At 44.7% G+C, this 26,661-nt stretch overlaps 1 protein-coding gene across 1 annotated transcript in view; it reads left to right on the top strand.

Moving 5' to 3' along the window:
- The window catches only part of TAF2 (TBP-associated factor 2), a 132,952-nt gene that overhangs the window by 27,275 nt on the left and 79,016 nt on the right, over nt 1–26,661 (top strand). Inside the window, exons 2-7 of the mRNA XM_086499548.1 lie at nt 12,903–13,308; nt 13,412–13,557; nt 17,394–17,460; nt 17,643–17,836; nt 21,192–21,345; nt 21,445–21,529. Of these exons, the coding sequence (XP_086355674.1) occupies nt 12,903–13,308; nt 13,412–13,557; nt 17,394–17,460; nt 17,643–17,836; nt 21,192–21,345; nt 21,445–21,529 (1,052 nt within the window). The remainder of the gene's footprint in view (nt 1–12,902; nt 13,309–13,411; nt 13,558–17,393; nt 17,461–17,642; nt 17,837–21,191; nt 21,346–21,444; nt 21,530–26,661) is intronic.

Raw genomic sequence — 26,661 nt, forward strand, 5'->3', positions numbered from 1 at the left:
TGAGCTTCAGGGATACTGATAGCTGACAGTATTCTGCTGGATGACTTTATGAAATGGAATTCCTGATTATGATACTGATTTGTTCTTGACTTCTTGTGAGTGCAAGAACTGATAGACGAAATGACTGCAGCATTTTGGTCTGATTGATCTCGAATAGACATGGTTGCAATAGGGGTTAGTCAATCGGACATCGAACTCCACCAGGCCGTGTCGAATCAATTGTGAACTGTGAACCGTTTTGAAGTGAATCTCTGCTGTGTTGCGGTAGAATCTTGACTTGGAGTGTCCAAGTTTGTTACAACACGTGCGGGGAGAAGATGACGTGGCAGCTGTAGAGATCCACGGAATTTGTGCTCACAGCCTATACGGATTTTTGGAGTTTACGTTGACATGTTGACATGGCACAGTTATACGGATTTCCACATTTTACACTGACCGTTGACGTGGTAGAGCTTTACGGAATTTTGCTTTTGTGCTAGCAGCTCTTGGGCATTTGCTTTTGGGCCAATTGCTTTTACGTTTGAAGGCTTTTCATGTAAATGGCTTTTAATGGCTAAGGGCCTTTAAATATGAGGCTAGGGCTCATTCTCTAGCACTCTTCTGGGAGAAGGTGCAGAGCGTGGAGTACCGGCTTGTATTGTGTTGATGCAATATAAAGAAATACCGAAAGGGGCGCCAAGGTTTTGGGCCAATACTCTCCGGGGTGGAATTCCGCCACTCCGTGTCGCGTGTGCTCTCTCTCTCTCTCTCTCTCTCTCTCTCTCTTTCAGTTTCAATTATTATTGAAGTGCTATAAGTCTGTTCAATCTGTTCTTTTCTATTGGCACGTGGTGCCCTTCTTGTGACAAACCGAAGGATTTCAAAGATGGCGGTATGACAGTAAAATTTTTCACCTTTTCTAGGGTGAAAGATCGGAAGAAAGCATTGTAGTTCCTACAAGAGTTCCACAACATCTATGCTTTGGGGAAACATACGAAAGAATTCAAGATTTCTCGAGCAACGGGATTTCTTAAGGATGATGCTATGCAGTGGTGGAGTTCAACCGCAACACAATTGCATGCTCCAAGGAAATAGCAAGCTTTTTAGACAATTTTGAATGCAATTATATATATGACTTCTCTATTTGAAGTCGTGATTTTGTCAAAATGGGGCAACACGAAAATGCTTGCCACAAGGACCATGGAAGACTATAGCCAAAGGTTTCTCGACGTCTTATCTTCTGGTGTCTTTCCCTTGGAGGACTAGTACGAGCAATAACACTATTGGACTTCCATCACCATTAGAGGAATATTGTCTATCCAAGCAAGTATCAACCATGCAAGAGCTTATGGACCACGCTGCAGTTGGCTACAAACTTATAAAAGGTAAGCTTGAGTTCACTAGAGCGACTCTCTGGATCCGGAACCATACTATTACCCTGATGCAAAAGGATAAGCAAGTCGTCCTCAAAGTTCAACTGTCCGAACAAAACCCTTAATTTTGTTTGAAAAAGTACCATTTGAGGATCTGTTAGTTGGCTCACGGCTTCAGTGGTATGACACGTGAGCAGTTTGCGACATCCCCCTTCTTGAAAGAAGACTGACTAATCCTTTGTGATTACTACATATCTGCAAAACAATTGAAATAGTTCAAAAACTTTCAAGGGTTGTTCTGAGGGACATTTCGAGGGTCATTGAGTTTTTTTATTTTAAATTGGAGCTCTTGATATTATGGCGGGGCAAAATTAGCCATCACATCGAGATCGCGTCGATCTTGAACGGGTGTCTCGATGCACTAAAATTACATACGCAGGCAATCTCGCCCTATTAAAATACATACCCAAGCAATCTCACCCATTTAGAAATATTCAGTGGTTGACACATCACAATGCAACACAAATGCTCACATATGCATGTTACAAGACGCAACGAACGCCGCCGCTGAGCACTCCTCTGAGACAGGCGCTCTGCGTGTCACCAGCGTGTGACTACTATCTATCCTTTTTGTTGATTTCTTTCTTATTATCTATTTACTTTCACCTTTTGGAAACACCCCTCAGGAAATCTAACTGCCCTGCATTGCATAGCTAGTGTGGAATTGTTCAGAGGGTGTCCAGGCCTGAGGGCAAGAGAGCACTAAGGTTGGACAAGGACTATGGTTAGCCAAGTGGGGTCATTGACTAGCCAAAGTGGAATCCTTTGCTACAGAGGCTACATTTCAGTTCTGGATGTGGCCGCAGTGTACAAAGAGGGTCGGATGACCTAGAAAGATACAATGGCAACATCTCCTAAAATTTAGGGAACTGCTATTTTGGGACCTGAAAATGTGTTGGCGTCATTACCTCCGGAATGACAAGGGGAACATTTTCTTGCTCTGTTGCAAATTCAACTGACGCACCAGTTGAGATATTTTTAGCCGGGAATGCCCAAAGTCGGAAAATGTGCCATGTGGCACTCTGTAAGCATTCTGCTACTCCTGGCCAGAGAGGGGGCGCCTAAAATGAGAGAGGAGGCTGATTTTCAGATTTTGTCACAGGTTAAGAGCTATGGAGTGCTTGCTTTCCCTATGCACAGTGCGGTGCCAGGAGTGATGCCCTGCACGCTACGCACTGCCCTCTCTCCCCTTTGGCAGTATGTTATGCCCCTCTAGTGGGCTCTTCATTTGACCAATGTACAGTTGTGTGGGTTCATGCGCGATTGCCGAGGCAAGAGCCTCTTGCACAGGTACTGGATTAGCTAGCGGCTAATCCCCCCCGCAGGTACAGGTGAATTCGGAGAGGTTTCATGCTAGAAATCTCGTCCGATTCAAAGGGCAAGTAGCCCTACAGGTGCGGGAGCTCGAGGACTTGCTATGGATGCGACCGGCACGCGAAATGGAGCCCGAAACAGTAAATTACAGCCTGCTGTGTATTTTTGCAGGTTTAGGGTTTTGGCCCTAAACGGACCCTAATACCCCCAGGAGGTTCGGGGACGCAAGGGGACCGCTGTACAGGCGATCTGGCGCATTTTCAGGGCTGAAAACAGAGAATTCAGCGTGCTGCAGATTCTCGTCAGGTCTTGCAAAGTGTCCGTATGCGTCGGGAAAGTCAGTCAATGCGTGGGAATACTGATTGTGAAGGGTTCTAGTACAGTTATGCTAACGAAATCAGGCCAGAACAGTCAAAATTCAGCCAAGGTTGTGCGGGGCAGCTTGGAAAGAACCACAACGTTTATTCCCTCTTTTAAACAATAAAGAAATACCGAAAGGGGCGCCTAAGTTAGGGGCCAATCTGGTGTCGGTCTTCTCATACAGGTGCATTCTAGCATCTGTATCCCATTCCCCTCTCTTGTGTCACTATAGCGCAGGTATAATAGATGACTAATAATGGGTGAAAGCTAAATCAAGGTTTGAAGTAAAGGCTACCGCCCTTTTTGGATTGAACAGGCCGGTTTCATGGTTCCATCGACGCGATTAAATCACTTTTTCCCATAGAAGTGAGGCTAGGTCAGTTTAGGCTTGAAGACACAGGAGATCATAGACCAGACACAGGAAATAGCCATTATGGCTGACAGACCAGATGATGTGACCGAAGAGGTTTCCTCTTCACAAGGTCAACAGACACATGCAGTGGGTGAGTCCTCAAGACCACCACAAACAGATGATGATATATTCAGGACCCAGTTGGCTACTGCTATGGCTATGTTCACACAAGTAATGCAGAACCCGAGGTTTTTAGCCTTTCTGCAACCTCCTGTTCCGTCTCAGCAAGTTGGGTCATTGGATCATATTCAAAAGCCTGTTAAGGCTCAAGCACAGGTGATTCATACTGCACAGTCAATGGAAACACCTGTTCACTTGACGGAGAACATGCAGTCTCCACGACCTATGCCTAAGGTGCAAGAACAGGTGGCTGAGATGCCAGTCTTTCAAGCTGTACCAGTTCAGCCCGCCACCTTTCAGCAGCCTATAGCTGGTTCTAATGGGCAGGGAAGCAACCTACAGCCTATGCAACAAGTCTTCCCACCACCTTCAGTACACCCTGGCTATTTTGGAGGTGGATCGGTATTCCAGAGCATGGCTGGTCATGCACGTGGAAATCAGATTTACACGCCAAGAACAGTGTTCGGGGGTGCTCAAACGATGATGCCTAACCCCATGTATGGTGTCACGCGCATGCTACCAGGGTTTCTGAGCACTCAGGGCCAATTTGGGATGCCACAGACAAATTTTGGTATGGCTGGAATTACAAATCAGCAGCCAAATATGGCATTTCCAGGTCAACTTAATTGCGGCCAAGGAACACAAATGAACCCTAACAGTGTTCCCATGTTTCAGTCACTTCCATATGACAATTTGACGCCGCTGGAGAGGCCAACTCCGTACAAAGAAGGTGGCAAAGGTGTAACTTTCACGACCTTTACAGGGTTTGATGACAGAAAGAAGGCTCTCTATACACTCTCTACACTAAACACTCTCTACACATCCTGTCTGCGTCGTTCGTAGGTTTTTCTACGTATAATGAAACATTCCCTTAGACATCCCGTCTGCGTCGTTCCGAGGTTCTTCATTATCAAACAACATTTGTCACTACTACGCTCTAGAGTAAATTACCAATCATTGAAACCAATATTAAAACCAGAGTCAAATAGTTCAAATCGGCAGCAAGACAGTTATAAAACAAATACCATTCATTTCAAACAAACTCCAACAGGATCTCCAAATTATTTTTGATATAGGTCGTCAAGCAAAATCAAGAAAACTGCTAAATTAAAGTGAATAAGCATTCTCGGCGTTAGCCGAGCTTGAAACATGAGGCCTTGGCACATATTTAAAGGCCCTTGGCCATGAAAGTAGTTTACAGTGAAAAGCTTCAAACCCAAAAGCATCTGGTTTGAAAGTATCTCGCCTAAAAGCTGCCTTCGTAAAACCAAGAAATCCATACACTTGCCACGTCAGCGAGCCGCAACGCAAAACGGGGATTATCGTACTATTGCCACATGGCATTGTTAGCGATTTGCGGGATTGTCCTTACAGTCATGCCACGCCATGAAAATTTACGCAAGGTCTTCTGGGAGTGTGTCTTGCTTAATTTTAGTATCTTTGGGTCGCTTGGGGTCCATCGAAGGGGGGCCCCACAAGTTGGTAAACTTTATTTGGCCCGTCTCTGCGAGGATATGTAAGTTGGCTTAGGTCAGTGGTATGACATGTCAGCAATTTGTGACTGCGAAGGGAGTGAGGAGGTAGTTGTTGAGTAACTTCATGCCTAAGACCATTTGTTTGGGAGGAGTGGTCAACAGAACTGTTTGTTGTATCTTGTAACATGCATATGTAAGCATTTGTGTTGCATTGTGATGTGTCAATCACTGAATATTCCTTAGTGGGTGAGATTGCTTGGGTATGTAATTTTAGTACATCAAGACACACATTACAAATGCGCTCGATCTGGGTGTGATGGCTAATTTTGCTACGCCAGAATATCACGAGCTCTAATATGGAATGAGAAAACTGAATGTCTCTCGAAAGACCCTCGGATATTTTTGAGCTAATTTTAGTTGTTTTGTAGATATAATGTAATTGCACACGATTACTCTTCTTCCAAGAAGGGGGGATGTCACGGATTGCTGACATGTCAAGCCATTGAAGACCCAGTGGGTTAGGGCTCCTCGAGCCTAACCCTAGCCGGCTTGTAGATCTCGGCCGAGGGGCCTAAACCCTAGTAGAAGCAGCAGAAGAAGAAGTCTTTACCAACTGATAGCTCCTCTCTGAGTGGGTTTAATTATAATTTTTTTCCAACTTACGACACCCCATTCGACAAGGCCTAAAAGATGAGCAGAGACACACACACACACACACACAAAGACTTGGTGTTAAAACTGATGCCGTGGCATTGTTGTACGGACCGTCAACAAAAAGCAGTTGCTTGTTGACGTGGCAGATTGTACAGACATCCTCAAAACGTGCTGACATGCTGACGTGGCAGTGTATGGATTTCCACGAATAGCGTTGGCTTTTGGAGATCAGATGCTTTTGAGTTTGATGCTTTTTTTATAACTGCTTTTGAATGGCCATGGGCCTTTAAATACCTATGGTGGGTTCTCACTCTGGCATTCTACCACGGGCAGATGCAGAGCAAAGCCACCGAGCTGTACACTCTTCAAGCAATATGAAGAACTATCGAAAGGGGCGCCATCGTTTGGGGCCAGTGCTCTCATGGGGTGGAATTCCGCCACTCCGTGTCTCGTGTGCCGTGCATCTCTTTCAGTTCAATTGTTTTGTTTGTTCCGTCTGTTCTTTTCCGTTGGCACGTGGTGCCTCCCATTACAGCTGACGTGGTAGGCTGTACAGATTTCCGCCTATTGCGCTGGCTGAATGTTGACAGTTTTGTGCAAGGCAAAATGCTTTTGGGAGCATGAGCTTTTAGGTTGATGCTTTTGGGCATCCCTTGTACTCTTTATAAGGACCCTTTAGGCCTCACTTTGGAGAGCATGTGGATGTAGAGTTTCGGAGAAGAGTACTCTCGGGAGTTGTACCTTTGCGAAGCAATAATAAAGAAATACCGAGAGGGGCGCTAGTCTTTGGGGCTAGTGCATGGAACTTCAACGTACCTTACCGACTCTCTCTCTCTCTCTCTCTGTGTGTGTCTCTCTCTAAGTCCAGTTATTTGCATATCTTGTTTGTTGGGGTATAAAGCCCAATGTGGTCGCCCAGGTAAGTGGACGGGCCGCCAGGTATGTACACATATTCTTTTGTAAAAACCTAATAAGAACTCACTATGCTCTACACATTACAGTAGAGCGAGTTCACCATATCGTCGTGCTCTTCTTCTTGCACTCTCTCTCGCGTCGCACTTCCGCTCGTACTCTTTGAACTGGTATCAGAGCTCAGATCAAGGCCCGGGGCAGCACTGCAGGAGGCTAGAGTCACCAGCTTAGATTGGAGTGAAATTCGTTCGGCTTCGACAAAGGTCTGTGCAGGCCATTTTCGACTACGTGGTCTCGACGGGTGCAGATCCGACTCTGCAAATTTGGGGTTTTCGGCCTACGACTGCAGGTGTTGAGGATATCGACACTCCCAGAGTGTTGATTTGTGGCTGTCTACACATCGAAGGACGGCTCGCAGTTCTTGGAGGCGTGTCACATACGACACGGGCGCATCTACACACAGACTGTAGGCGACATCCACTAGTTCATCAGGTAGCTTGTGTTTGCTGCTTGATATTCCAGATTTCATCCTGACATTGCAGGTACTTCCACATGGGATGTATTGTCAGAGATGATGTATGTTTGTTGAGAGTTTGCTGGCTGTGAGTCACGCAACAAACAACCGCCGCAGCGGTTACAGCATATAGTGGGAAATTTGTGGATGTATGACTTTGTGGGAAGTCTATGTACTGTCAGATTTACTGCAGCCTTTGTTGAGGGTCGAGTGAGGTTTTATTGAGCTGGGGGATTCTCGAATGTTGAGATCCTTTCGGTGATACAAGTCTTGGAGCGATCCCTCGAGCACCCTTAGATAGGCAGCTAGGATGTATTGACTGTGAGTTAGACAGTTGGGATTGCATTTTTGCTTTACTGCCGTTGAGGCATTGTCACAGTCTATGCTTACAGGACAGTGACAGGACAGTGAGAGACAGTATAGGTGCAAGACAGGTTTACCCGCAGCTTACAGTGTCAGAGAGACAGTGTTTTTTGAGCTGTTTTTTGGTCTGTTTTTGAGTACACCAGAGCCATTTTACAAAGGAGACTCTGTCGAAATTTATGCAGAATCTAAAGCTTTCTTGGTTCATTTGACAGGTTGATATTGGTTCAGAGGTCTGTTTACAGGGGAAACTCTGCCGAATTTTTCCCAGGAAAGTAAACCACTGTGAAGCGTAGCTATGGCTAGATCAGAGGACACTGCTCTTTACAATATCAAGAAGCTGGATGGAACCAATTTCCCATTGTGGAAGAAGCAGATTTGGCACGTGTTGGTACAAAAGAAGCAGATAAAACCTATAAAGCTCAAGGGGATAAAACCAGAAGATATGGACGAAGATGAATGGAGCGAAATGGATGAATTGGCACTTTCTACCATTATGCTGACTTTGGCAGAAAGCGTTTACTTCAATGTAGCAGACGAGATGTCGGCTTATCAAGCATGGTTAAAGCTCAGTGATCTTTATGAGAAGCAGAGTGCAGCTTCACAGGTATACTAGCTTAAGAAGCTTGTTTACTTGAAGATGAAAGAAGGGACACCTATGTCCAATCATTTGAATGAATTCAACACAATCTATAGTCAGTTATCAACTCAAGGTGTCAAGTTTGATGAACCTGTTAGAGCTATGTTCCTGTTGATCACATTGCCGGAAAGTTGGGACACTTTTCGCACAGCTTTGAGTAATTCTGCACCTCCAGATGGTTTGAACATAGCAGGTGTAGAAAGAAGTCTGCTTACTGAAGAAACCAATAGAAAGACAATGGACAAAGGCAAAGGAACAGCCTTAGTTGTCAGGAGAAGGACCAAAGAAAAGTTCAAAGGTGGAAAGAGGAATCAGTCTCGTAGCAAGTCCCGCAGTGCTAAAGGCAAGAGTGACATAGAATGCTACCATTGTGGCAAGAAGGGTTACATGAAAAGAGACTGCAGAGAATGGAAAGCAGAAAAAGGCAAAGAGAAAGCTGAAGACCATGGTGAGAAGAACAAGTCCTTAGTGAAAATTCAAGAAATAAATGTGACAAACACTGTTGCAGAGGATGACAGTCTGGTGTCAGGAGACATCTACTTCTTGAAGAATACAATGCACTCAACTCTTCTTACAGCATCTGATGGAAATTCACTGAGTGACTGGATTATAGACTCAGGGGCATCACTTCATGTGTCTCCAAACAAGGAGTGGTTTACTTCTTATGTGACCACTAAAGATCATGTTCGGCTAGGCAATGGGCAGACATGTGAGATCTTAGGTGTTGGAGATGTTCAATTGAAGTTTCAGAATGGCTCTTCTTTTACGCTGAAGAATGTGAGACATGTTCCCGCAATTACAAAGAGCTTGATCAGCACAGGTTTACTTGATGATGCTGGCTACGTCACTACTTTTGGACAGAACATGTGGAAGATATCCAAGGGTTCTATGACAGTAGCACATGGAGTAAAGTCTGGAGGACTTTACATAATTTATGTATCAAATGTCTCTAAAAATGTAATCAATGTAACCGAGCAGCCGAACGTTTCTTTGTGGCATAGCCGGTTAGGACATATGTCCAAGAAGGGAATGGAAATCTTGTCTCGTTCTGGTTATTTGCCTGGCTTTTCATTTAATGATTTTGAATTCTGTGAACATTGTGTGTATGGTAAGCAAACACAACAGCCACATAAGCATAGAAGCAGTAGAAGAGATACACAGTTGGCACTTGTTCATAGTGATTTGTGTGGACTATGCCTAACCTATCTCTAGGGGGAGCTTCTTACTTTATGACATTTATAGATGATTACTCGAGGAAAGTATGGGTTTACTTTCTCAAGCACAACGATGAAGCGTTTAGTGTTGTCAAAACGTTTGTGACACTTGTGGAGAATCAGAGTGGCAAGAAGCTTAAATGCTTACGCACTGACAATGGTGGAGAGTATGTTTCAAAGGCCTTTCAGGACTTTTGTGAGTCAAAAGGTATAAAACGTGAACTTACTGCTCCTTGCAATCCTCCTCAAAATGGTGTTGCTGAGAGGATGAATAGGACCATACAAGAGAAGGTCAGAAGTATGTTGTCTAATGCACAGCTGCCAAATGGGTTTTGGGCTAAAGCTCTATCAACAGCTGTTCATCTTGTAAATAGATCTCCTAGCAAGGTTTTGCAAGGTTCTCACGTTCAAAAGGAATTTAGGAACAAACTTAAGCCAAAGAGTAGAAAGTGCATCTTTCTAGGCTATGGTAATTCTGGTGAGATGGGGTACAGACTTTCGGATCCCGAATCCAGAAAGGTTGTCCGCAGCAATGATGTTCACTTTAATGAATCCAAATATCATTCTAAACCAGAGAGGGTTGAGGAGATTAGAAGAGTTGTCTTCCAAGAAGATGGACCTGCACGTGCAAGACAAAATGTCAGGGCTCAACAGGAGCAAGGACAGGATAGATTGGAACCACAGGTTGTGGCTGAGCCTGAGCCACCTATTGTGCGTAGATCTGGACGTGTCACGCGACCTCCTGATAGGTTTGTTCCATCTATGAACTATGTCATGTTGACTGATTGCAATGAGCCTTCATGTTACAAGGAAGCAGTGCAAATGAAGGACTCCGGGAATTGGCAATTGGCCATGCAGTCAGAGATGACAGCTCTACATAAAAACCAGACATGGAAGCTAGTTAAATTACCACGGGGCAAAAAGGCTCTACCGTGTAAATGGGTTTACAGGTATAAGATCACCGCTTATGATAGTCAGCCAAAGTACAAAGCAAGGCTTGTTGCCAAGGGCTTTAAGCAAGAACAAGGCATTGACTTTGATGAAGTCTTCTCTCCGGTGGTCAAGATGACTACATTGAGATGCTTTCTTGCATTGGTTGCCATATTAGATTTGGTGTTGCACCAAATGGATGTCAAGATAGCGTTCTTGCATGGTGATTTAGATGTGGAAATTTACATGCAGCAGCCAGAAGGGTTTGTTGAGAAAGGCAAGGAAGATTGGGTATGCCAGTTGTTAAAGAGTCTTTATGGCTTAAAACAATCACCGAGGGCATGGTACCATAAATTCCACAAGTTTATGCTTTCTCAAGGCTACAAACGTAGTGAGTTCGATCACCGTCTATATACAAAGAAGGCTAAGGATGGCAGTTGGCTGATCCTTAGTTTGTATGTGGATGACATGTTGATTGCTGGCAAGCACTTGGAAGAAATTTCAGCTTTGAAGTCAAAGATGGCAAAATCGTTTGACATGAAAGACATGGGTGAGGCAAGTCATATACTTGGTATGCGCATTGAGAGAGACAGATCAAAGAAGTTGATTTGGTTATCTCAAACATAGTATATTGACAAGGTTTTGCAACGTTTCAATATGGAGAAGGGAAAGGCATTGAGTGTTCATTGCCACCATATGTGAAACTTAGCAAACAAGATTGTCCTGTGTCTGAGGAAGAACAGGCTGAAATGGATAAGATTCCATATGCGTCTGCAGTGGGTAGTTTGATGTATGCAATGATTGCTACTCGCCCAGACATTGCATTTGCAGTGGGAGTAGTAAGTCGATACATGTCAAACCCAGGCAAGAAACATTGGGAGGCAGTGAAAGGAATATTGAGATACCTGAAAGCTACAAAGAGTATGCGTATATGCTATGGGAGTCAGGAGCTAAGTGTAAAGGGTTTTACAGACTCAGATTATGCAGGTGACTTAGACAACCGAAGGTCTACGTCAGGGTATGTCTTTACATTGGCTGGTGGAGCAGTATCATGGCGTTCTAGATTACAAGATTGTGTTACTCAATCTACTATAGAGGCTGAATATGTTGCAGCATCAGAGGCATGCAAAGAATCAATTTGGCTTAATCGACTAGTAACAGATTTGGGAATCAAAGAAGAGATGTCTGGGTTATATTGTGATAGTCAAAGTGCTATACAATTCGCTCGCAATCCAGTTTATCACTCAAAGACAAAGCATGTGGATGTGAAGTATCATTTCATCAGGGAAATGCTCGAGGATAAGCAACTTCAGCTTGTCAAAGTTCACACCACAGAAAATCTTGCTGATCTACTTACAAAAGGACTTCCCTCAGAGAGCTTTGCGCATTTTCGCAAGCAGTTAGGTGTAGGGTAGTACATCACTTCTCTACATCTCTTGTATATTAGCTTGTATAGTAGCTTCTCTCACACTTAAAGTACCACATTGGACTTTAAGTGGGAGGTTGTTGGGGTATAAAGCCCAATGTGGTCGCCCAGGTAAGTGGGCGGGTCACCAGGTATGTACACATATTCTTTTGTAAAAACCTAATAAGAACTCACTATGCTCTACACATTACAGTAGAGCGAGTTCACCATATCGTCGTGCTCTTCTTCTCGCACTCTCTCTCGCGTCGCACTTCCGCTCGTACTCCTTCATTGTTCGTGTGTTGCTATCGATTTCTCGCTTTGAGTCCAAGCCTGTAACAATTCGCATGGCTAAACATAACCGGACCTGTACAAAATGACCGGACAGCCACAAAACAGCACCCACTCCCCATCTTTTGTGTGAAAAAGATACTGGGACAGACCTCGAATTCAAAGATGCCAAACTCTTAACAACTCATCAGTCCCGAAGCTACACAGAGCACGAAACATTGCTAGTGCTCACGTCACCCACATTGTGATTGACCAGATAGTCACAAGTTCATAACTTGGTCTTACTTATAAACAAAGAAGATATTCATTAAACTAGATTTGTTTAAAAAATGGCCGATTTAGCAACATCCAATGTCCTTGGTGTGAGGTTTGTGTTTTGAGAAAAAAACTGTTAGTCAAATTGCGTACGCCATTTTTAGTGTCTCATGAAACAATGTTTTGTGATTGCGTGCTTTCTGCCGCCTGCAAGTGTCGAGTCTTAGTCTTCATATGGTTTCCGTATTCACATCCATCGGACTTCATAAGAGTTTTTTAATTTTGGAGCCAATTTTTCCCTTCATGGTGACTATATGTTGGTGGATGTGATCCATGCTGACAGTTAACATAATCCATTTTTTTGTTTTGCGTTTACAAACTGTATGGATCTTGGTACAGTCTTATTGAAACTCTTGGAAGGTCAATCTCTGTAGATTCTGTCAAATTCTGTATTCTGTCACTGTTCACTGTACACTCCTCAGAATCATGTCGAAATTTATTTATTTTAGTCCTTTTAATAACAAGTGCAAGAGCAAAAGTTCTTCCTTTACATTATTTGGGTCTGATGTGTTTCTATTCAAGGTTTGGTTCTTTTGATGCAATTATTCTGAATGTCTATTTGTAATAGCAGCTATGCAGAACTCAAGGTTGTGGCACCAACGAGAGGAGTCGTTGGTCTCCATGCTCAGGGTTTGAATATTCAACGAGTGTTGTGTGACGGAGTTCCTACAGAGTACGAAGTGCTGCAAGCATTAGAGCCGGAGAGTTTTAAGTGTGCAAACTTTAGAGCCTCTGTCCAGCAGCTACCTGTCTCAGCAACTGAAGCTGCAGATGCTAGCTATTCAGAGTATTTGAGTGCATTAGAAAAGGAACTGGCACCTGAGCTTCTCATTTTTGTTCCAGAGGCGCGAGTTGCATCTCATGGAAAACATGATGTAACACAGAATGCGTTGGAAGCTGATTCAAATGGAGTTGGAGCCAATGGTAACATCATATTAGATGTTCCTAAAGAGGAGTCTTTGCCCCAACCTGAAGAAGTAATTCTGTTCTTTCTTTCTAGTTCGTACAATTTGTACATATATGTTTCATGTCATATTTCAAAATTTCTGTAAAGTTTTGATTCTTTGATGGTGTGTACAGAGAGTAAAACTTGTTCACGTGGAGTATTGGTTAGAGAAGCTGCCTACAGGAGGGCATTTTCTAGAAAATTTGTTTCATACAAGCAATCAGCAACATCGCGCACGCTGCTGGTTTCCTTGCGTCGATTTGGATTTTCATAGATGCAGGTTGATGTCAGGACTGTTAAAATACATTCATGTGAAAAACACGCTTCTGCATAATTTCAACATTCACATGCAAAAGGCTGACAAATTTTTACATAGAAGCACAATTCCCTCCTTTCTATTTCTTTTTCGTTACAAAGATAGGAAGGTTTCACATAATGAACATAAACTCCAGTTTGTTCGAAGTTTTGCATGCAAACATGCTTGTGTATCTCTGTATGTGATTGTTTGAGCATGATGCATATAATTAGGTTGTGTGTGTGTGTGTGTGTGTGTGAGAGAGAGAGAGAGAGAGAGAGAGAGAGAGAGAGAGAGAGAGAGAGAGAGAGAGAGAGAGAGAGAGATCATGGTTGATGCCGATGCCCGGCCCGCATCTTTTCTACGAGGGCTCAGACACAGATCCAACCTTTATGCTTACCTCGACTGGTTATCGGCGAGGGACTTTGGCTATGCTACCACAGATTGCTTGGCAGGGGGATTCTCAGACACGTGATGAAGTTTTTTCAGTATTACACTATGGAATGTTTGGAGAGCTCGTTGTCTCCACATTCTAAGTGCAGCTCCACAGCTCCTTCAGGATACCCTCACTGCCATTTGGTTGGACATCATTCACACCCTGATTTGACAGTGGGATTCTTCCTGAGGTACATCTCGATCAGCCAAGGCTCGCTGATTTGCCTTCCTTCGGCATTGGGCAGGATCCCCACTCTTCTTCACACTTACAGGTGGCCAGATTACGTGGCATTATGCCCCTCCTCGGTGGTTTCTCCTCCACTCATCACACCGACCACCATGAGATTGTTCTAGTCGAGTTGTCACTATAGTGGCTCTCCTCCTTACATTCAGCTTGTACACCCCACGTGATAGGCTATTTTGGCATCCACTGGGGATTATATTGTACTCAGTAATATACAGCCTTGACTTTTTCCAAAGAGAGAGAGAGAGAGAGAGAGAGAGAGAGAGAGAGAGAGAGAGAGAGAGAGAGAGAGAGAGAGAGAGAGAGAGAGAGAGAGATTGTATTATCGTCCACGGAGGTCAGATATGACCTATGGGACCAAAAACAAAACATTACAAACGTGAGGGGATTGTGTGATACATCTCAGTTAAGGACTGAGGGTCCAAAAAGAAAGTTAAGATAAGATAAGATGAACAAAATCTATGTAGAAGGAGTTGAGGAGGGAACCGGTTTGGGAGTTCGAAACTCTTGAATAATGGCTCTACCTCCTCGGTAGATTGCCCATTTTCCTGCTATGCGCGCTTCTCGCATCTTCTGTAGTTTTGCCTTCTTTTGTTTGAGCTGGGTGGGTGTGAGATCTTCGGCAAACCAAATTTTTGTGTCTTTGAGAAGCTTCGATTGCTCAAGGAGCTTGACTCGATCCGCTTTGGTCTTGAAGGTAAGAATTGCATGGTTGGTGCGATGCTCGTGAGCGAGAGTGGTGATTGACGCTGGATCCCATTGTATCATGGGGGTTGTTGTTCGGATGCGAGCGAAAGACTCGTGGAACTTGGGGTCCTCCTTTCCTTGCCAATCGCTCGGGAGCCCGCCAATGCGGACATTGAGAGCAATAGCATCTTGTCGTTGTTCGCGTAGCATGGACGCCACCCGATCTTCAACTTTGTGGAAAATGACATCTTGCACTTGAGTTTTTACCTTCTCTGTGAGGATGATTTCCGTCTCCGTATTGAGCTGGATTTCCTTTTGTTCCGTCTTTCCCTTGTTGGAGTCCTCCACAATTGTGAGGCGAGACTCGATGGCTGCGAGTCTTTCCTTCAAGGCGTCATTTTCCTTGCGAAGTCTTAAGACTTCATGTTGAAGCCGAGCCATGCTGTCCACCTTGGGGGGTGTTGCCACGACACCGACAAATGTGGGCTTCCCGCGAGAAGAGGCCCGAGTGGCCATGGTGGGCACTTGATCAAGAAAGAAAATCACATTAAGGGTTTATACTCAGTTTAAGTAAAAGAAGCCTCTCTGTGAGACCCGATACTCAATTAAATTAAAAGAAAAGAAGCATCTCTGTGCTAGCAGGTCGAGACCCGGGTGAGAGGAGGCTGAGACTGGCGGGGCTCAGCTTGGGCAAGTGGCCGGGCCTGTGCAGAGGCTGAAACGGGGCTGAGCTTGGGCGGGTGGCCGGGCGAGTAGGGGCAGAAACTGGCGAGCAGGATCGAGGCTGCAGAGAGCGAGAGTGCACGCGAGCATAGCAGGGGCGGGGTTACTACTGGAGGTGGGGAGCAGGGCTCTGTGGCCTCCCCTAGGGCTGCCCCCTCACCCAAGGGAGACAGGAGTCATAAGAGGCTAGGGTTAGAGAGAGAGAGAGAGAGAGAGAGAGAGAGAGAGAGAGAGAGAGAGAGAGAGAGAGAGAGAGAGAGAGAGAGAGAGAGAGAGAGAGAGAGAGATGTTATATTAACGTCTTTAAAAGGCCAAAATGACCTATGAGACCAATCTGTTACAAAATGGTCATCTAATACCATGTTTGGGTACAAAAGAACTAGATACTACCACTAGAATCCATCCTCATCTGCACTCTGGATATCGAGAGAGTATGGCTCAATCCATCCTCATCTGCACTCTGGATATCGAGAGAGTATGGCTCGAATCCTCTGTTGTAGTCTCCGTCGATGCTGTGTAGCCCCTCTCCTCAATCGTGGCCGTTTGGATCTCTGTAGCTCCAGTGCTCGGTCGATGAGGGTGCTGGTAGTGGCCGAATAAGTGTGGGCCGAGCTTTGCAATGATAACTGCTCCTCTGGCTGTCCCATATCTAGTGAAAAGAAATTTGTAATCTATCTCTGGGACTCTCTCTCTATCTCTTCCCAGTAAAGTGTCTCTATATCTGTGTAACTCAAGTAGATATAGCCCACGACATCTCTGATCCTCATAACTCATGATCTTAGAGAAAGGACCGAAACCCTCTCTGAATAAGCAATGGAAATGGCCCCGTATTCATACTACTCTATGCAATGACATATGTAGTGTAGCTCTGTCTATGGCTCTAACTGGCATAAGCGGCATATCCTACTGTCTGCTGGTATCCCTCTAAATCTACCAGTCTCAATCTCCAGCTGATGTGAGGATGTGCGTATCTGACCAATGGCACACCGCAAACCATGAGACATGTGTGTTTATGTCTGGGTCGAATCACAAACCCATCTCCTGTTAGGTGGAGAAGATGATCTCTATAGAAAGCCATCTTCGTGCCCAACTCCTGTGGCGGCTCTATCCATGTCCTCCTGGTGTCGAGCGGGATCAGGTCCTGGATTAGGACCTGATGAACGAGTCTAGTAATCTCCACCTGTGTAAGAGACATTGAGGGTGCCTGAAGAGAGTACTGGAAAGGGGACAGCCTGTCCATGGTGAAACCATGCGTCTGAAACCATGATGTCATTTGTGCATTTCAGCATGAAGTGTCCCCTTGAAGAGCTAATTGTCTGGAAGACTCAAGGGCCAGTCTAGCATATCTGTCTCTAGTAGTATCCCACAAGCTGTGCACAAAGGAGACGGATCTGGTAAGTGCCTCAATATCCATATGGTATGTGCAATGACATATGTAATGTACTTCTGTCTCTGGTTCTAAATGGCATAAGCGGCATATCCTGCTATCTGCTGGTGTCCCTCTGAATCTGCCAGTCTCAATCTTGAGCTGATGTGAGGACGTGCGTATCTGGCCAATGGCACAACGCAAACCATGCGAAAGATAAGTGTCCATATAGCTAGGTCAAATCACAAACCCATCCCCAGAGAGAGAGAGAGAGAGAGAGAGAGAGAGAGAGAGAGAGAGAGAGAGAGAGAGAGAGAGAGAGAGAGAGAGAGAGAGATTCTTATGCTAGCATCTTTGTCTTTGCAGCTATGAAATGGAGTTTACTGTGGACTCAAAATACAAGGCAGTTAGCTCAGGGAAATTGCTGTACAAGGTGTCTTGTTGGCTCTGATGAACCTAGTTTTCTCTAGCTACTAATCAAGTGTATTAGCGCTTTCTAGACGGTGTTTGTTGTTGCATTGTTTGGGTGTTTATTGTTTTGTTATCCCAGATCTTGCTTGGAAATTTTGGACGATATGTTGCAGGAACGTTTCTGATCTGAGGTTTGATTTTCAGGTTGAAAAGGGCAGTCATCTTGTCACCTATGTATACAGCCTTGACATCCCAGTAGCTGCGCGGTTTATCTCATTGGTGGTTGCCCCACTTAAATCTCAGCCGGACCAACAGAATGTATCTATATCACATTTCTGCATACCTACCAAAGTGGCACACCTGCAATGTACTGTCAGCTTTTTCTCCTCTCTGTTCAGGTGATTTTAGAGCCTAATTCAAGCTCCTTTTTGGAGTCTTCCTACTTTTATAGGGTGGATTTATATTCAAGGTATCAGCACCTTGATTTTAGTATATTTAACGTGCTTTGAATTTAGGCATTTGAGAAGGTAAGTTGCAAGCTAGTGGTTGGCTAAAATACCTATTTCATGTCAAAAGAATATAAGGTGGCCACTAAAAATATTTTACAGGACTTTTTTCATGCAAATTTCTCGTCTGTGGCTGTGCATTCAATATATTTGGAGGTGGCCAATCTATTATTTAAGAATAGCTGGTTGTCCCAGACTTCAAGAGGGTTTTCCATAGTGTCGATGTAGAATCATACGAATACAGCAGAAACTCCGAAGGCCAATTACAAGATCCGCTTGCAGTATTTCTTTACTTCTAGTAGAGCAAGAGCTCTGGAGTGTGGGTACAACAGATTCTCACACGGTGAGTTTGTGACTCTGGTTCCTAGAGAGTCTCAGATTCAAATCAATGATAAAGAGTGACCCAAAAGGCTATTAAGGGCCTTTGTCTTAAGAAAGAGGAGTCAGCGCATGCCAATGTGAGTACTTTTCCTTGCCAAAAAATAACCAACCAGCCATGCCACCTCTCTTTTTGGGCATGTGGAAGGTCAATGATTGCATCACGATGCTTTTTGATGAGTATTCGCAAATTTCTTCGTGTTTGGCCCAACATGCATAATGGATGGCACTTCATTATGTGTTCCATTAGCGGGCTGCCAAATGGTCTGTAACATTTAATGGTCTAGTAACTTGTGTGTAGCGGAAATAACATAGACATAGTGAGCATTTCATTAGAGTAGATTCCTAATGAGCATAGCAAGAGTGCTTGGATGGAGAGAGCAACAAAAGTATAACACCTAGTTAGATAGGCATGAACAATACTTCACAAAGAGAGAGAAATTAAGCTATTGACAACAGTTGAGGACCGGATTTACTTGGAGCCGGTCCCCCCTCCAAAAGGCTTTGTATTATAGGTTTCTCCCATCAAGGGAGACATTTTACAATACAATACTGTGTTCCTTCAATAACTTGCTGGTGCAATGAAGATGGAAGCTTCAAGCACCAAGCTAACACTTGTTAAACACAACATCAATTCCCTCACGGTCTCAGACCCAAGACCTCACACACCTTTGAAGATGGTGAGAGCTAGCGGGGTATGAGAGTAGATTGAGAGGAAGGAGTATTCTTTTGAGAAAGAAGTATATCTCCTCACATAATCACTCATAAAAGCTTAGCATAGCTTAGTAATTAGCATGGTAGAGAAATGAGCATGCATTGTAGCTTTGCTCTTAGTTGGATTTGCATCACAAAGCCAAGAGTTGTTCGTGTAGGCCTCCCTTCTCACAAGCTTCGAGTAGATGATGAGCTTTCCATTAAAGCTTGAGAAGGAGAGAGAGTCTTCTTTGCTTCACACATGAGATTGTGTGTGTGTGTGTGTGTGTGTGTGTGTGATAATGCCTTGCCAAAATCAGCCCCCTCTCTCTCTTGGTCGACCCCTCTTGCATTTTACTCATGCTGGCATCCCATTGGACCCTGCAAAGCTTAGCCAATGGTAATTGAGAAGTATAAGTGATAGCCTTGTGACATGTGTCTCCCTTTCCCCTTTTGTGAGAGCTTTAGTAATTAAATAATGCAATTAAACTCTCATTGGATCCCTTAGTCTTTTGGCCAATAGGAATCAGGCAAGCCATTGGGCTACTGATCATTGGACCCCTTGGAAGATTTTCCAATAGTCTTCTAGAGAGCTTAATTTCTATTGGTTCTTTTATCAAGTGTTTTCAAATGAATTAACCTAATGTACTCTAGCCTAATTCTCATTGGTCCACCTCTATGGCCATCCAATAGGATCTGAATGCACCTTCGTTGGTTTGGATTGCGAAGGCAACACCCAAGGTTAGACCCTTTGTAGGAACTGCTCAACTAGCAGGTAACGGTAATCTACATAGTCAACCGTGTACAGAATGATTGGAATCAACTTGAAAAGTTGAATTTGTCTGCTACCGCATGGTAAATTGCGGAATTGGTTCCTTGAAAGTATAACGGGCATAGATCAAACTGTGATCCTCAATGCCTAGGAAGATTTAGCAATCACCATAGGGGGCAACTGGGCTAGGGAGCTGACATGTGTCCCCTATTCCCTTTGTGTAAGGGGAGCTTGCTAGAGTGTGTGTTTCTCTCTCATCCCCTACAAGAAAGGCTCGCCCCCTCCTATCTAGGGATATGTGAAGACTTCAGGGTCTTCACATAAGCATCCAATTTGCCCTAGGTTTTGACCATTGGACCTAACCTTTGAATTTTGGAACCTTAGCATTTTGGAAGTCTTAATGGGCTGAACCTTAGGGTCTTTGAAGCCCGTTGTCCTTTTGCAGATGGCCCCCCTTTGGATCCCTATTTTTCCTCCTTTGGATCCTACTGTGACCGGTCTGCCAGCTTAACCAATATTCTAGCTTTTTCTCCCTTGGTACTTTCCCATATTAAATGATCAGTTTAATATGAGAAAATCATTTAGGAGAATTAGATATTAGTTATTATGACATGGTCAATGTGGTGACATTGCCACTATGAAAAAGACAATTGACCAAACAGGAGACTGCCTCATCATTTATGAGGAAAGCATGGTGCACAAAGCAACATCAGGAAGCAAAAACTTGAATATGTCCGAATGTTAAGTTGGATCCTGCACCAATTAACAGTAAAGAATAGAAAAGTAGCTTGACCGGAAAGGTGACATTCAATTTCTTTCACACCCTTGGGCCTAAGTTGATCCCCCTGCAAAAGATACATTAAAAACATACATTCTTGACACTCGGTAGGATTCTTACGTGTAAGAAATTCTGGTGTTTTCAACTGCTTGTATTTGCATTGAGCATGGACTTTGTTGGGAAAGTGTAGAGCATCGAATTTATTGACTTTTTCTAAGCAACCCATTTCTGGTGAGCAGAGGAATGAAACTGTTAAGTGAGCAAGATATATAGATTGTTTTGTGCTTAAACCTTTCCTTTTCACGCGAAGTTTTACAATTTATTGAAGCGAATATTCTCTGGTGGCCCTCTCCAGCCTTATTGTTCCATGCAGAAAATCAATCCTTGAAGAAATTTGTGTCTCTTTTCTCTCAACTTGTATTTGGCTTTGTTGGCACCTCAAACTTTCCAGGGATTTTGGATTCTGGCTGTGTTCCGCCATCATGTTATGCACTTGCATCACAGTTTCTAAGACACCTAGGTCATTTGTTCCCCAGTTCTCATTGGCAGTGTAGTTTCTATTCTCTTTTCAAAATGTCTTAGGTAAATCTTACCTCAGAAAACTCATTGTTCTTGGCAAAGTGCAGTTTCTATGAAGATTATTTGGGGGCTTCTTTTCCTTTTGGTTCCTATAGTCATGTTTTTGTTGATTCTGAGTTGATGACAACTTCTTCTTCTGTTGGAGCTGCGATAACCATTCTCAGTTCTCATCTAATGGTTGATGAGAGGGTAATTGATCAGGTATTTTGCTTGCCTAGCAATGTCTGTAAGTAATGCGGTCACTTGAATGTGCAGTTTGTGCTGAATTGTTGATTAAAATTTTATTTTTTTCGGGTACAGACAATGAATACTCGCATCAAACTAGCACATGCTCTTGCCCAACAATGGTTTGGAGTTTACATATCTCCAGAGTCCCCAAGTGATGGTATCGATTTTTTTCTTTCATTGATCCAAGAAGTGAAGTGCTTGTGTTGTTTGGTTGCTTGTTAAGGACGACTGCAGTTGTTGCATATTTTTGACAGTACAAGAACATATGATATAGTGCATCCAAATTATCACGTTCATCTCAGAAAGTTCTTGCCTGTCGTAAATAAACCGTTTGGCTATATTATGTAATGGACAAAAGGCTATGGCTTTGTCTGGACTGAAGGTCATCCGTGAGCTAGCCTTAGCAAGGGGTCTCAGTACTAGTTTTGGCAAAGCTTTTGATTTTGAAGGTTGTTTGAATGCAACATGGGTGAACTTTTTGCTGGAGACATTGCTAGTGTAAGTGGTGTGTCTACCTAGATACTAGTCAGCACAATTGCTCCTCTCAAAGATCCTTTTGAGTGTGTAACAATGCACTCCCTTTCAACAGTAAACTGTTAGTTTCCAGAGGCAAGCCTGTGCTACCTTCCTCTCCATTTCAAGCAATTAAGTGAATAGGTGGATTATTATCTGGTCCACAGTTTACCATGTCTTTGTCATCCCATGGTCTTGGGAGTTTTGGCTCCCGATTCTCAGGATAAACATCCCTATCTAAGGCTCTTAAAAAACACATGTTTCTTTGTCTCATTTTAAAGAGACGAGTCTTGGGAGGTACGTCTTTCAGATTTGAGGGACAGTATCTTGATTCCCTATTTCTAGTCTTGAAAGCTCATAAATGAGAAACCAACCCCTATTTTATGGACTATGCCCTACTCTAGGAAAGGGAGTAATTGTTAAATGATGTTTGAGTTGCCGCACTACTACCGCCAATGGAAGCTTGCGAATAAGTGGTAGAAGAAGGAAAAACCAAGTGATTGGGATCAGTGGCTTGCCGCTTGGGTTGGATCATTTGCTTTGGCTCTCATAATGGCATCCTTGAAAGCTCCTTCTTCTTCTCGGCCGCCACATTCTTGCAATGCTTCACTTGCTCCCCCACTACGTGAAGGAGGTGTCCTCGAACCTTGCTTGTCCTGGATTTGCGTTGGAAGCCACATATTTGCTCGTCCATGATCTTGCACCGCCTTCTTTGCCAAGACTTCGGAGTGCACCTCATCCCACCGTGAAGGCTCATCCTTCTTACCAACCGAGGGACCTTCATGTGATGTGGAAGCTTGTGCCATATTGATGGCGCTTGAGACTTGAGGCTTGAAACTCGAGAGAGGGATAGAGCTTGAAAGTTGAGAGAGGGATGGAGCTTGAGAGAGGGATGCGATGAAGGAATGGAGCTTGCGAGAGGGATGAAGCCTTCAAGCTTGAGAGAGAGGGTGAGAGTGGCTTGAAGCTTCAAGCTTGAGAGAGGGTGTGAGTGAGACTCGAGAGTGGCTTCAACCTTCAAGCTTGAGAGGGAGGGTGAACCATGAGACTCGAGAGAGTGGCTTCAAGCTTGAGACTCGAGAGTGAGTGAGGGCTATAAAAGTGTGAGGGGTGAGGGTGAGCTTTTATAGGAAAAAAGAACCCCCCCCCCCCCCCCCCCCCCCCCCCAACACACACACACCTCTAGTGTGAACCACCCCCAAAGTTCAAATGAAATGGGCAGTACGCTAAAACTGTCGCCCATTTTTTAAATTTCAAATCTGCCGCTATTTTTTAAAGTTCAAATCTGCGGCCACGTTCCACTGTTACACCTCCGAACTGGAACGTTGTTTCATTCCTGTCGCCGTTTCCACGATTGCAGAGGCTTGGAACGCCGTTTCGGTACGTCCACCCTCCATTGCGCCCGTTCCCTGTTACTATATTCAGCATATAACAATAGCGGAATCCATGTCCCTGCCAACGGTGCACCTCTATCACCATCTCTCTCAATGTAGTTAGAAACCTCATCCACATCCATATCGAATAGAGTAGGAGAGAGCGGGCAGCCCTGCTTCACCCCAATGGTGGAGTGAAACGGTGTAGATAGACCCTCAGAGGCGCGTAACGCGTACATGCCCTACTACTGATTTGTACAATGCCGTGATCCCCTAAATGAGCTCTGAGGGTACTCCCATCTCCTGTAATTTGCGCATCAATCTACCTCTGGGTACTTTGTCAGAAAGCTTTGCGGAAGTCCACAAAGCTACAATAGAGCTGTCTCTCATGGGATCTGCCCTCCTCAATGATGGCCATGAGTGTCAAGATATGGTGAAGAGTAGCAAAACCTCTCATGAACCCTGCCTGCCGAGCTGCATACCTTCCCTCCCTCTTTGCCCATCTACTCAGCTGCTGCTCAGGAATGGATGCGTACAACCGTGCCAACGTGTGTCCAATCATGATAGTGCGATAATTTTCAAGCTCCATAGGGTCTCCTGACTTGAAGATAGGTACAATCGTGGATAGGCTCCAAGTATCAGGCAAGCCCTCACACATGGCACGATTAAACATAACTGCTAGAAGCTTGCCTAGTAGATCTTTGGCATGCATGAAATGCTCAACCACTAAGCCATCAGTCCTCATCCTGTCAATGCCCTTCTACACTATCTCAGCGATAAAAAAAGCACATTTGTGTGGGTATGGATTGGGGGGGTCGGGAAGGGGCGGCTGTCCAGGAACTGTGTACAAAGATGATGTGTACTAACCCCAGGTCTCTATAGAGGTAATGGCGGGGGTCGGGGTTTTTTGGGGTGGGGGGAAGATTGCTCATGAAAGAGTCGCCATGCTTTACGCGAGTCCTAACTCAAGAATAGCTGAAGTAGATCCTGCGCTAGTCAAGCAAAAAATGCCCTCTTCTTCCGCCGCACTAGGCGTCCGAAGTCAATCTGTGACTGTCTGTGAGTGATGTTCCCCAAAAGCACCTCCCTCTGAAGCCTACCTCCAATGTGGTGGCATTCCTTATCATACTAGCTGTTCCGAGGCATGCTCCCTAAGCGGCATCTCTGCTCAGGCTGGGTGTGTGGGTATGCCTCTGCTGCTGCATCATGTAATGTTTGTGTCAGTATAGTAGTAAGCTCGTACAGAGGTTGCTCTGGCTCCTCAGTGCATAGGCGTTTGTAGATCCTGTCTATGTATACGGAATCCATCTCCTGCGTGAAGGTGTAGCGAGTAGGGGCTGCTACCCGTGGTCTGTGTGCTACACTGAACTGGAAAGAGATGGTCAATGACACAAGAGCATGATCCATTTCCACCCCAACAGGTCTGGGCCCAACTGTGAGATCCTGGATACTAGAGATGAGACTTGGTTTTGCCATGACATAATCCATTGTGCTTGCTCATCCTTGCGGGCTATATGTATCAATGGCTGCAACTCCTCCCTAAATAACACTGCCACCCCCGCCCTTGCGCTCTGATCGTGTCTCTTGTCTACAGTTGTCTCCAATATGTATCCACTAATGTGAGGCATAGACTGCCCAGGGGCCTAATGTGTCTCAGAGTAGAAGATGATGTCTCTCCCGGTAAAACTCTCCTCAAAAGCACCCACATCAAGGCGCATAGATCCATTACTATTCCAGGAGGCAACTTTTAGTGTGGTCCCATAGGCCTCGCACCGTCATGTGAAGCGTCGCTCCAATATCACCACTCTTCCATCTCGGTAAAAAGCAATCTTACCTTTTTCCCTTGCCGCTCTAATCTCTGGCATCACCTCTTGCATATGGGCGATCTGTGAGAGGGTAAGGTCGTCCTCGACGAAGATACCCGTCTTCTTAAGAGTTGGTCTCTTTCTCTAAAAGTCCTTCTTTGCTTCCATAGAGGGAAAATGAAGGAGTGCCCTTTCTTTCAAGGTTTCCCCCTTGCTCCCATTTTTCTTGTTGCCCACTCTCCAAGCTCTTGAGTGCATCGGCTCATGAACCCCCATCAAACCCATGAGTTCTTTGACCTCTTCGTCTACATTAATTTGTTTATAAGGCCGCAAATTCTCACATGTAGAGAGCGTACACGTCTTCTTTGCTCCTCTTCTAGTTTTCAGGTTGATAATGGTGGGTGTCGACGTTGTTTCCTTGCTTTCTCTTTCTTGGCAACTGCAATCCGTTTCTCAGCCTCATTTGCTTTCTCTTGAGTCCTTGTAATAACGTCCATCCAAGAAGTCGTCATTCTTTATGCTGCTCTTCCCCCTCTTTGATGTTGAGTTCTTCTATTACAGAGGGTTGCAATTCTCCCTCTTCAAGCATGTTTCGTGATCGTGCCTTAGCGAGCTCCTTCTTGAGTGACGCAATCTTTTCGACTTGGGCTGTCACACGATCTCCCATTGCAACGATCTTGCTTTCTTGGGCCAAAACGCGATCTTCGAGTATTTTTATTGTCCCTAATAGGTTGCAGTTGATCTTGTTAATGAAACGGTCATCTCTTCTTTGCACTTTTGAACTGCATCTTCAAAGGGGTCGGGCTTATCATTTTGCTTGCTCATGTTTGGTCGCTACCAAAACCGAGAGGTATTTTGCGGCGGAAGGAGATTACATTATGCATATACATGTTCTCCCACATCAAGCAAACATGGCGTACATTTTCTGCAATTTCTTCAAATTACAACAAGTGCCCGCTTTCTGCATATTCTGAGAAAAAGGCTGAAATTTGAATTTTTGAATTTTTTGCAAAGGGGGCGCCGCCGGGGGGGGGGGGGGGTTGGGGGGGGGGGGGGGGGAGGGGGGGGGGGGGGGGGGGGGGGGGGGGGGGGGGGGGGGGGGGGGGGGGGGGGCGCGAGGCTGGAGGAGGGAGAGAGAGAGAGAGAGAGAGAGAGAGAGAGAGAGAGAGAGAGGTGAGGGTAGCCTTGGGCCTAACGCCCCCCCATAGGACTGCCCCTCGCCCTGGGGAGGTTGATAGAACAGAGACGAGCGGCACAGAGAGAGAGAAATGAAATGAAATGAAATGTTATGTTATATTAAGGTCTTCAAAAGGCCAAAGTGACCTATGAGACCAGGAAGTTACAATGTAGTAACAAAATAACAACATAATAAAACAAAAATACTATGGAATCCTAAGTTGCTGGATGTGAACTAAGCAAACTAAGCAGCTGGCTGGGATAGCTAAATAGCTAAATCAAAGGAGATCCAACATCGGTCAGCGGATCTTATCAATCTCTTCCATGGTCAGATTTAGCTATCCACAGGAGATCCAATATCGGTCGCTGGGGGATCTCATTAATCTCCTCCATGGTCAGTAGTCTCACCGGGCGTTGTGCAT

The sequence above is a fragment of the Adiantum capillus-veneris genome, chromosome 25 (genome assembly GCF_014529385.1).
Source record: "Adiantum capillus-veneris isolate H3 chromosome 25, ASM1452938v2, whole genome shotgun sequence".
NCBI lineage: Eukaryota > Viridiplantae > Streptophyta > Polypodiopsida > Polypodiales > Pteridaceae > Adiantum > Adiantum capillus-veneris.